This window comes from Drosophila arizonae, chromosome 5 (genome assembly GCF_054131065.1).
Source record: "Drosophila arizonae isolate 15081-1271.41 chromosome 5, UAZ_ARI_1.0, whole genome shotgun sequence".
In the NCBI taxonomy this organism is placed as follows: Eukaryota; Metazoa; Arthropoda; class Insecta; order Diptera; family Drosophilidae; genus Drosophila; species Drosophila arizonae.
In genome coordinates, this window is record NC_142925.1 from 5,665,353 (window position 1) to 5,676,566 (window position 11,214).

General features: G+C 35.2%; 2 protein-coding genes and 1 non-coding gene across 7 annotated transcripts; 2 read left to right on the forward strand and 1 right to left on the reverse strand.

The window, feature by feature from the left end:
• Positions 1–10: 10 nt before the first annotated feature.
• LOC108616776 (Concentrative nucleoside transporter 2) lies at positions 11–10,428 on the forward strand. 5 transcript variants are annotated; one of them, XM_089470614.1, is made up of 17 exons: positions 11–316; positions 2,060–2,128; positions 2,195–2,230; positions 2,303–2,471; positions 3,037–3,241; positions 3,328–4,092; positions 4,156–4,483; positions 4,540–4,720; positions 4,795–8,404; positions 8,589–8,709; positions 8,872–8,924; positions 9,108–9,155; positions 9,385–9,442; positions 9,615–9,670; positions 9,857–9,893; positions 10,090–10,147; positions 10,329–10,428. In XM_089470614.1, the coding sequence occupies exons 2-9, from the start codon at positions 2,075–2,077 to the stop codon at positions 4,875–4,877; spliced, it is 1,821 nt and encodes a 606-aa protein (XP_089326740.1). In that variant the 5' UTR covers positions 11–316; positions 2,060–2,074; the 3' UTR covers positions 4,878–8,404; positions 8,589–8,709; positions 8,872–8,924; positions 9,108–9,155; positions 9,385–9,442; positions 9,615–9,670; positions 9,857–9,893; positions 10,090–10,147; positions 10,329–10,428. The 5 variants fall into 5 exon arrangements, with proteins under 5 accessions (XP_089326740.1, XP_089326741.1, XP_089326738.1 ...); XM_089470615.1 differs by having other exon boundaries at positions 2,075–2,128; positions 8,992–9,155; XM_089470612.1 differs by having other exon boundaries at positions 2,075–2,128; positions 10,090–10,257.
• On the reverse strand, positions 4,999–8,065 carry LOC108614861 (uncharacterized). The gene is made up of 10 exons (XM_018009083.2): positions 7,808–8,065; positions 7,574–7,749; positions 7,377–7,504; positions 7,093–7,313; positions 6,893–7,032; positions 6,717–6,828; positions 6,509–6,662; positions 6,281–6,452; positions 5,908–6,211; positions 4,999–5,853 (listed from the first exon to the last, which is right to left on the reverse strand). Exons 1-10 carry the CDS (start codon positions 8,063–8,065, stop codon positions 5,278–5,280), a joined length of 2,241 nt encoding a protein of 746 aa, XP_017864572.1. The 3' UTR covers positions 4,999–5,277.
• LOC149268405 (small nucleolar RNA R38) lies at positions 9,705–9,787 on the forward strand. Its single transcript, XR_016270696.1, has one exon. It is a non-coding gene; the product is annotated as a small nucleolar RNA R38 (small nucleolar RNA).
• Positions 10,429–11,214: the final 786 nt, after the last annotated feature.

Here is an 11,214-nt window from a genome sequence, read left to right on the forward strand (position 1 = left end):
TATATTATACGACTTTTGGGCTGATACAGGTTTTAGTCTTAACGCGGCATTTGAACAGTTAATATGGATTCGGTACGCTTACAGCTCGACTGATGATTCCTTTGCCAACTGACTTAGCCGTCAATTTGTATGCATATGTCAGTGTACATACATACAAACAGATATACAGTTAAAATCTAACTGCCAACTGGAATATAATAAAACAAAAATAACCAAGTGAAGGTTGTAAATTTACGCGCTGACTGTGTGAAACGTGTTTGCGGCTATCCAAAAGCAAAAATAAAAACAAACAGATAATTATCTAGTTATAAAAAAGGTGATTTACCTCAATAAAAAAACATGAATATTTATTGAAGAAAAAAAAATATATATATAAATATTTTCATGACTGCAAAATACTGTTCACCCGATATGTATATAAGCACATGTGTGTGTCGACACACGACACGAGCATCTGTTTTCGATTTGATAATTTACGAACTTTTTAAAGAAATTATACAAAGGCAGCATTGCTTGGAAATTCAGTGTGGAATTGCCCATTGTAATGAGAATTATAGGCTGAAAATTAATTATCAATATTTGCGACAAACTTGAAGGGTTAATTAATTTCATGTTTCACAGCTTTTAATCTAAGAAGGTTAGCATTTATGAGGGACGAAATTCATGTGAAATCTGATTACACTATCTTTAGCTAATTTCAGACCCCTATTTTCTATTGATCCGTTATAAATTACATTTTCCATAAAGTATATACATATAATCTTGAACGGAAGGACGAACTAAGTGGATCGAACTCAGGCCGTTTGACTGTCTATCCGTCGATCTCACCGTTACCCCTATACAGATAGACCTCAGTTCCATCTATAAAAAGTAACTATATACTCATTTAACTTTCGTGAATGAGTATAAGAGCAGCAATAAAGTTTTTTTTTCCAATTCGATTTTAATTTGTTGTTGAATAGCCTATTTGAATAAAAACTTCGGGGCTGTTGAAGTGTTAATTAATTTCGGAACTTTTGCAATGTTTAAATTCAGGCTTTAAACTGAAAGGCTTACAATTCATGTGAAATCTGATTACACTGTATTCAACTAAATTCCAAATTATCCTACTATCGATAATGCCATAAAGACCTTTTAGGGGTATAATACTCTTTCTGATTCGATTTGATTTAAATTGCACTTGCGCTGGTAACTGTGTTAAAATTGTCATCTGTTACTATAATTACGGATTTATCACCTAAAGTGCACTTAACCAAGGCATACTCACTTTTCAGTGATACACATGCTATTGGATTCCGCAGGTGTGAGTGAGCCTATGGCTGAGTGTGGTTTGTGTATTTATGCATGCATAGGTATTTACATTTAACTCAGTATAGTTAAGCACCCTCAGCAGTTAACAGCTTTTTCCTGCCAGCACCTTAAGCTAAATTTAATAAACTACAAAAGCAAAAGTAAATTAAATATGTGTATAAAAAACGTAGTAATACAAAACTGTTCCTGCGTTATGTAACAAAATCTTATAGAAATATTTCAATAATTAAAGAGCCAGAAGGAAACAAATTGCAAAATGGGAAATAGTTTTGCTAAATGTGATATCGGGCGTACTTCAGGGTATCTTCTAATCAGGAACAACCAACTAGAGATTTACTTGTTGTGATATACAATTCTGACTAAACTGATATAAACTGTTCATTCTGATTAATAGCAATGTTAACAACAAATTTATGGTATCAATCGTTGACTTCATTCTGATTTGCGATATGTTAGAAATAAAGGGAAGCATTTACGATGTTAGCTGAAAGCGAGCAGATTTGAAAGAGGTTTTAGTGTTACAAGTGTGGTCAAGTGCACCCTCTTTAATCAAAATGGCTATCCACGTGTTGACGTTTATGGCGACCCCCAGTTATCGCCAAAATATTGTGGTATATTCAGTGGACTTAGCCGAATTGTTACTAATCGTAATTTCCTACATCGATAGCAGATTAGGAATATATATACTATATAAAGAATGCTCTAAGTAATAAGGCACGCTCTTCAAACTTAATGTTATCGAAACAAGTTTATATAATTCTAGATGGGCGATAAAGAATCAATGGGCGTCAACAACAATGCGTATGAATTGGATCATGTGTGTATATAATCTACAGCAGTTAACTATAAATAAAAGACTTACCTCTATTTCTTTCTCTAATAGACTGACCTAGGAAGATCAAATCCAGAATTTAATAAGGTAAGCCAAGCATGAGCAATTCTTTCTTGATTAGTTCATATATGTATATACATGTCACACTTCTATTTGCAGACTGATTATCAAGTTGATTATAGCCATGATCACGACCTCAGTGTTGATCGGAGAGAAACGCAAGAGAACAATGAAATTAATAAATGGATTAAAAGAGGACTTCATTTAATTGTACAGATTGCCATCGTTGGCTATTTTGCATATGCCACATATCATTATCATGATATGAGTAAGTTGAAAACTTTCAATTACACTCATTTTTGAGAAAAAAAAAAAACAAATCAGAGATATTCGATTTAGCGCCAGGAAAGGAAAGTATTTTCCCAACGCTACTCCCCCAAAAGAGACGTTAGATTATCGATAGGAGATCAACAGTAGCTTAAGCATTCAGCTCTCAGACTTTATTGAAGTAATAAGTTTTTCAATGCATTCTATGAGTGTAGATATATCCTAATGATCTAGGGTAATCAATAGCTGAGGAATGATTTGTTTCTATACGGACATTGTAGTAAACCAATATGCTCATTTCGATTCGTGAATGAGAAAAGAGGCCTACATATACTTTTCTAACTCTGCCCTGACTAATATTTGTTAAGATTAAGAGCAATAAATGAGCTGAAAGATTAAATCGGATATCTGCTTAAGCATACATCACTAGCCATAGATAAAACCCGAGCATCTTTGTGTTGCTTACTCATACAGCATACATACATATGCATCCATATAAATAAATCCATATAAATATATATATGTTTATATAACAATTGTAATCAAGATACTCTACCTTTATACAGATGAATATGACTGCAAATATGATAGCTCAATACCTTTATGTGGCATACGCTTTTGCACCGGCTATGGCATGCTCGTTTTGTTATTGGGCTTCATATACCTGGCCCTGTTCTACTATCTGATATTCAAGCCAAAATTCGGATTGTTTTTGCACAAGAACTACCTGCATCCAGCAGCTGTCAAATGGCATATTTTCCTAAGAAAGCGGTGAGCCGTCCTCAAATAATCATTTGATAACTGATATCAGTTATATAAATGCCATAACCCATTGCGATATCTCCCGTCATAAACAGCGCCGTTTCCATTGCCTGCATTGTATTGCTACTCGCACTGCTGGTCGTGTATTTGGTGTTCGAGACAAAGGACGAGCCAAAGAAGCTGTACTCTTTGGTGGCACCCTGCTTCTTCATCCTCTGCGGCTATGTCTTCTCCACGAAACGCAGCGCAATCCAGTGGCGCATTGTCATCACGGGCATCACGTGCCAGTTTCTATTGGGCATCATCTGCATACGCTGGGAGGTGGGCCGGAAGATCTTTGAGTGCCTGGGCAATAAGGTGGCCACGTTCCTGGGCTATGCCACAGATGGTGCACGCTTTGTTTTTGGCGATTTCCTCATCGAAAAAGAGGTGTTCGCCTTCGCCATACTGCCGGTGATATTCTTCTTCAGCTTCTTCATATCGGTGCTCTACTACTTGGGCGCCATGCAATGGGTGGTCATTAAGCTGGGCTGGATACTCCAGGCCATATTGGGCACGACTGTGTGCGAGAGCGTGACAGCTGCTGCCAACATCTTTCTGGGCATGTCCGAGAGTCCGCTCCTGATCCGGCCCTACATTCAAAAGCTGACGAAGAGCGAGATCCACAGCATTATGGTATCGGGCTTTGCCACCGTCTCTGGCACTGTGCTGGCTGCATATTTATCCTTTGGCGCATCTGCTGCGCATCTGATCACATCCTCGGTCATGGCAGCGCCAGCCACGTTGGCCATCTCCAAGCTGTATATGCCCGAAACGGAAGTGAGCCAAACGTCTAGCGATACCATCGAGCTGGAGAAATCGTAAGTTCATTATACATATTTACGATCTCTGTTTAACCTCTTCTTCTTCTTCATCTTATGCAGCGAGGATGCCTCCTTGCTGGATGCCGCGTCCAGTGGCGCCTCCAATGCCGTGCCCATTGTCCTGGGCATCATTGCCAACATTGTGGCCTTTGTTGCGTTCATTGCCTTCCTGAACGGTCTGGTCAGTTGGCTGGGCTTGCTCATTGGACACGAAGAGGTGGACTTTGAGTGGATATTCTCCAAGATCTTCATACCGCTCGCCTGGGCCATGGGAGTGCCCTGGTCCGATTGCGATAAAATAGCCAAAGTGGTGGCCACCAAGACCATTATCAACGAATTTGTCGCTTACGAGCGTCTGGGTCTACTGATCGAGAACCACGAAATTAAAGTGAGTAAACTTAGTATAAATATTAACTGTGCTCCCTAATCAATATCCTTGCACAGGCTCGCAGCGCTGGCATCGCTACCTTTGCCATCTGTGGCTTTGCCAATCCCAGCTCTCTGGGCATACTCATTGGCTCCTTGAGTGCAATGGCACCAAATCGTCGTGGTATGATCACATCCGTGGCTTTTCGTGCATTTATCGTGGGCAGCATTGTCTGCTTCATATCAGCCAGTTTTGCAGGTGAGAATACGCTCAACTCAATCACCTGAAACTTGACCTCAATACTCACTGCTCTGCTTTACTCTGCTTTACAGGCATCTTGTTGCAGGAGGAGGAGCAGCAGGTGGTGTACGATAAAATATTTGCAAAATTTGAACATAGAAATGTCACGTATTAGCATTAGTTATGTATATACTTAAAATATTTATTTCACTAGATTTTGTTCCAGTGGCTCTAGATCAATTATGTTTCTATTTTTACCTGAATAGTTTCAATTTTAAATAAAAGATATAACTCAATTATTATATATAAAAAACAAAATTTAATTCTGCATGACAAATCCATTCCATTTGAAAAAAAAAAAAAAAATCTGAAACCACTTCAAAAGTCTGACAAAGGGATTTCTATATGAAGTCAAGTCAAGGGATCTATGAGACATAACGGAACATTATATACAATATATTTCTGTATACAGACAATACATATTCAATACATATATTGAGAGACATTACCAAAAAAACTTTAAAAGTTGGAAAATTCAGAATTTCAAATATTTTCATTCATTCATTTCATAAAATCTACTGTTTTGTTAAAATATCTTGTAAAGTTTTAACAACACCACTTAGCTGTTTTAGGTCGGTAGCATCCAATTCAACGGAGCTTAACTGTTGTGCATTCAGCTGAAGCTGTCCCAAAATATTCTTTGAGTCACATTCAGAACGTTTACGTTTTAGGTTTGACTGTGTGCAACGATGAGGTTGTCTACTCTTATATGCCAGATTGTTATAAATAATTTGCGGACTGTCCGTGTTGGGTTTAGGACACGAATACGATGGCTGTATCATATCTAAAAGTGGGCGCAACTCTGGGGCAGGTACATGCTGTTCTGTCAGAGAAATAATCTTCGGATTTCCGCTCTTTTGGCACATATGCAGAAAGCGTTGCCCGTACCAACAGCTGGTGGCAACAGATTTTGCCGGCATTAGTGTTTCTAGGATGAGCAGTCTTGAAGCTGAATCGGTATTAAGCGCCAGCTTAAAAAACACGTTATTCAAGCGGTCATAGGTGCCCTTTACTAACAGCTCCTTCAAGCCAGTTGGCAAGTTCAGCAACCAATATTTTGACGAGGTCGATACCAACGATATTAGAGCAAGCTGCAGGGAACAGTTATTAGCAAAGAATCATTTCATTGAAATTGTGATACTTACAATTTCGTAATACTGTTCAATATCGTTCAGTGGACTCTGAAATAGGCGTTGCAGTTTCATCACCCACAAATGATGTTTGTCAATTTGGTTAGCGAATACACAGCTAATATAGCGATAGTTATGTAAATTGAATGCAGGTGGCTCATGTAATTTTTTTAAATTGTGAAAATATTTAAGCATGCGTTCTACGTGCAATTGACTTGGATTCTGCGAGAAGATTGCATATGAATTATTGCACTTGATCCAATATTTGGTCACTTTTGTTAAAGCATTTTCAGTCCAGCCGCATTGCTGCTCTTCCAGACTGTAAATACAAATAAGCTTAGTTACAATTACAAATATTAAGCGATGTTTATGCATATAGATGTCTAACCGGTAACTCAGCATAAGCACATCTGCGGACATTTGTGACCTTATGATATCATCAGCAAACACTCCACAGCAAAAGTAATTGAATAATTCCGCACAGCACGTTACATGGACGAGACTGGCGAAGACTTCCAGAATACTTTTATAACGCGCCGCATTACAAAAATTGCCAGCATCTAGAATTAACAATGAATTCGTATCATTTTTATTTAATGTATCTTAATTATCTTACCTTTGCAAAAATAATCAAAAATCGCATATAAAGTTTTATAAGTAAGCTTACTGAGCTCCGTATCATCTATAATGCAAGCATTTACATAGTCCAAGCATATATCATCGTAGGCTACTTTTGCATTTGCCGACTCAGTCAGACAAGCGATCAAATACTACAAAATTAACATGTATAAGTAAAATCTTTGCTAGTTAGAGACAGAGTTTACCTTTTGGAAATCTTCATGCTGATAGAGAAGCTTATAAAGTTGCATAATAAATGGATGCATATATTTGGCTTTGAGCGATTGAATTTCAGGGTTTATATCAGGATTTGGCTTACTGCAGAAAAATACACTTCAAGTTTAAGTCAGCTCTATTTTAAATAGTTCTGTATATATCTTACCTTTCACCTCCACTCAGTATCAAGAAAAGGCCCTCCAAAACATTTGTATCCATATGTTTAGCTCCAGTGCTTAATAATTTGTGTATCATAATTAGATAGACATGTATAACTTTCATTTGCTCTTCAGGAACTGAGGAGCTCTGTGAACAGATTATAGATTAATAGGGTTACGCTACATAGATGAATAGATGGAACTTAACCTGATCATTAACTGTTTCAAGTTGATTCAGCACTGTATCACAGAGATGCAGCAACGTGTCCTGCATCCACTCAGGCATGGCTTTCATTTCATCCTGGCTGGCCTCCATGCTATTATAGTGAGCGCATATAGCGGTCATAGTCTTGCTGGTCTTTACAAAAGCATTTAGATGCGTAGGATTAAGACTAAGAAAGTCTGCAATTTCTATCATGTGGCGTAATACTGTGAAAGTTTATAATGTTGCATTATTCAGATATATCAATATATTTTTATAACCAAACATACGTGGTGTAACGCGCGGATGGACTCGAGTGGATGAATTTGTAATATTTCCCAGCATATTTAATACATTTAAATGCAGTTCTATAGCCTTGGATTCATGCTCCTTAAGCGCCTCTACATGGTACTCATTGCTGCAAGCAAAGGAGCACAGTTACATAGATCCATCAATTTACATTTATATTTATTATTTTTTATCCCACCACATTTCAAGGCAGCTATAGACGATTGCCATGAGAAGGAATACTGTTACGTGCATCAATCGTTCGCCAGTTGCTAGCAGCTTTACCTTTGCCCACTCAGCAAAGTCCACAGCATCAGTTAAAACTAAAATAAAATCAGCGCAGGCCTCTTTATTCTCAGGACTCACATCATCCTTCTATAACAGAAATAATCAAGATCAGTCATAGTTCAACCAAATATCAAATAACACTTACCAGAGACATCAGCCACTCATACAAACACTTAAAAATCTGTATGTTGCATTCATAATCATTTAAATAGCCTCTGAGTAGTTTTCGCAACCATAAACTTAGTACTTCCACAGTTTTTGCGCTAAGATCTGCTACACTTTTCTCGCATATTGTCAATGCAGATTTTACTGAAACGCACGTTGGTATGTCCTCAACATCAAAGCATCTCAGTTCATCAAATGTTATGCAGACTTCCGAGTCCCCTTCTGTGTCCGCGTTCATTTTTAATACTAAATTTTATTATTAAAAATTTGCACTGCATACAAAATTTTACAAATGGGCGCGAGTGTCAAGTGAATCGACAGATGAAATTTATCAAATGGCTGTTATCGATAATTGCCATTCTTCAAATACGTAAACAGCGATTCGCTCAAAGTGGCGCTACATGAAGTTGGCTGTGCATGTTATAAATATATCGACGAGCCACCACTGTGGGCTCGGCGGATTTTAAGTTGCTGCCTTTGGTCACATTGCAGCAACCATTTCTTTTCCTCAACACAACAGCTAGAAGAAAGTCAAGTTTGGCAAACGCTCCTAAAAATTAAAAAATTGTCTGAAATGGTATGTTAAATTATTAATTTGGTTTAACAAAACACGTGCCCGTTTTTAATATGATGTTTATAAATACCGCCCCAGTCTGAAAAGACGTGTTGATTGGTTTTCAAAGCTGATAAAATTTATGCACGTGTTTTGTGTTTTCTTAAATTGTAATTTTGGTAAATTAACTAATTTAAATTCATTGTAGATATTCTACAAGGCAAATAGCCTGGTAATGGCGGCTACTTGGAAAATGGATGCAGAAAACGATTTAAATTTTACTGAAATGCCATGAAAACCCTACCACACGTGTTGCCGGGATATGTTAGGTTAGTTTCTTCAAATATTACTAAATATATTTTTTATGATGAACAATAATACCGCCCCAGTCGGAATTATAATGAAGATTGGATTTTGTTACTGATATATCTAAAGAAATATCAATGTATGCATACATTTGACTGTACTAATAATGTGTATATCATTTTCAGAGCTTCATATCCACGTGTTGATACGTTGGCTTATTTTCGAATTTTTCCGCATGGTAAGTTAAGATCTATTGTAAAATATAATTTATTATAAACAGTATGATGAACAACCTATTTTAACAGTTATCCCTGTCATAAAAAACAATTGATGATACGTTAAGCTGAAAAAAGTTAATCAAATGAGAATTTTAATTTTGTAAAGTTAATATAACTAATGAGGAATTTTTGTATAATTTTAGATATGGATCTGATGTGCAGAAAAATGAATTTCTTCCACTTCTTAAAAGGTAAGTTTATCAAGCTAGCTTTTTATATATAGGGCAGTCTAAACAGAGAAAGATCCCCAAGAAATATATGTGTATTTATTTAAGTTAAATGCTTAACATGATGTTCTATATACCGCCCCAGTCGGAATGATAATGACGACTCGGTTTACACTGATATTATATTACATATATTTTAACAGTATAAACATCTAAAAAGAATAATATGCTAAAAAATGTTTCTTTTTTGCAGATTTCACTGTCTTGAAGAAAATAATGAGAAAAGACCATGCGATGGTACTATGATGAAGGTAGGCCTTGGCTACATTCTAAACATCTTTTATCTTAAGTGATGATATATAAAATAGACAAGCATATAACTGAATTAAATGTGTTGCTTTAAACCCGACTGACTGTAATATATAATAACTATATTTTTTATAGTTTTTTTGTACTAAATTATATATTTTTATTCTCTTACAGATCAGGCTGACGGAGCACCATCTTCAATTGGAGCATTACTTGATCGGCTCTAAGAGGTTAGTTGCTTATATCCTGACTACAAATTTGTTATTGACTATGATGAACATTTTATTTAAGCCAAACAGTTATCCCTGTCATAAGAATAATTGATGATAAAATAAGCTGATAGAAATATAAAAACAAGTCTACTGTCGATAGATATTATAAAATATGTCTTAATTAGAATTTCTTTTCTTTTGCAGCTTGATAGAGCTATCCAAAGACGAGCCTTAGTTAAAGGTAATTATATAAAACATTGAAATAAGTTTAAACAAAGTTTTTTTTTTTTTTGTGTTTTTTAATGATGTTTTACATACCGCCCCAGTCGGATTTAATAATGTCGATTGGTTTTTATTCGCTGATAAATAAAAAAGAAAACATTGTTTCCTTTTTAATTTTAACTTATTGAAATAATATTTTATTCATTTATTTGCAGATCAACGTCTTTAGGCTGTTAATTTGGAATGCTACCAAAAAAAATATATATTAAACAGGTAAGATTTTTATCTAGTTTGCTCTAGCTTGTCCACAAAGGAACTGAGCTGATGAACAAACTTCGACAAGCATATAACTGAATCTTTTATGTAGGCTACACAAGTCTGATGTAAATAAATAAACAATAATCATATATTTCAAGGCCATAGTAAACTAAACTATATCTTTTATTTATTACAGATCAGCGGCGTACCAAAAATGGAATTCTGAAATATTTATTGTACAACCCAAACTTCTTGAATAAAATTGAATAGAATGTGTTTATTATAACGTGATATAATTTATTTTTCATTTCATATTATAGACATTTACTTTGTTTTTGTTTTTAGGGCTATTTGTAACGCTACAAATCTTTGTATTTGGGTTCCTGTTTTATATATATATGTATATATAAGAATAATTCTTTTTGTAAATGTTTTGAATTCAATATGTTTTCTTCGTTTTTGGTATTTGTAAATTTATACTCATACACATGTATATGTATTATATATGATATATCATATATTTGTTAATACCATCTCAAGACCCTACACAACAACCAAAAGTCAAATCAAAAACAGCATACATATATGCCATCGATATAGACTCAGAGAGAAGCACACACTGAAACATTGGATTGATACAAATATAGTTTCCATCATATATATATTTATATAGAGGGATATAGAGTTATTTTTAGCGTTATAAAATTTGTAACTTTATGTGGAAAGACAACATTTATAAAGTTCTTTTTTCTCTGTGAATTAAATTTGCATGATTCATATTTGATTTGATGCTTTAACAAACATAGAACTCCTACCACTAATTAATAAGTGCAAGAAATATATGCCAATAAAAAAGTTTAGATAATTGTATTTTAAATAATTCCAATTATAATCTGTCTGAAAGCGGTTCAGTCCTATCGAGCATAATATTCGAAATATATATTTAAAAAATGGAAATGGGAAAGAATATTCATTTTTTAATATCAATGACGATAGAAAATGAATGAGGTTCAAAGAGTTAGACGAATACAATACACATATACATCTATAGATATCAATTCCGTGTGGAAGAAGTCTGTATG

What these genes read in the sequence shown, in the direction of transcription:
- LOC108614861 (XM_018009083.2), bottom strand. Translation starts at nt 8,065, where the DNA reads ATGAACGCGGACACAGAAGGGGACTCGGAAGTCTGCATAACATTTGAT. An exon ending in CCATCCGCGCGTTACACCAC is followed by an intron (nt 7,314 to 7,376) that starts GTATGTTTGGTT and finishes AAACTTTCACAG; the next exon opens with TATTACGCCACATGATAGAA. An exon ending in ATACTGAGTGGAGGTGAAAG is followed by an intron (nt 6,829 to 6,892) that starts GTAAGATATATA and finishes ATTTTTCTGCAG; the next exon opens with TAAGCCAAATCCTGATATAA.
- LOC108616776 (XM_089470614.1), top strand. Translation starts at nt 2,075, where the DNA reads ATGGGCGATAAAGAATCAATGGGCGTCAACAACAATGCGTATGAATTG. An exon ending in ATGCGTATGAATTGGATCAT is followed by an intron (nt 2,129 to 2,194) that starts GTGTGTATATAA and finishes TTTCTCTAATAG; the next exon opens with ACTGACCTAGGAAGATCAAA. An exon ending in CATATCAGCCAGTTTTGCAG is followed by an intron (nt 4,721 to 4,794) that starts GTGAGAATACGC and finishes TCTGCTTTACAG; the next exon opens with GCATCTTGTTGCAGGAGGAG.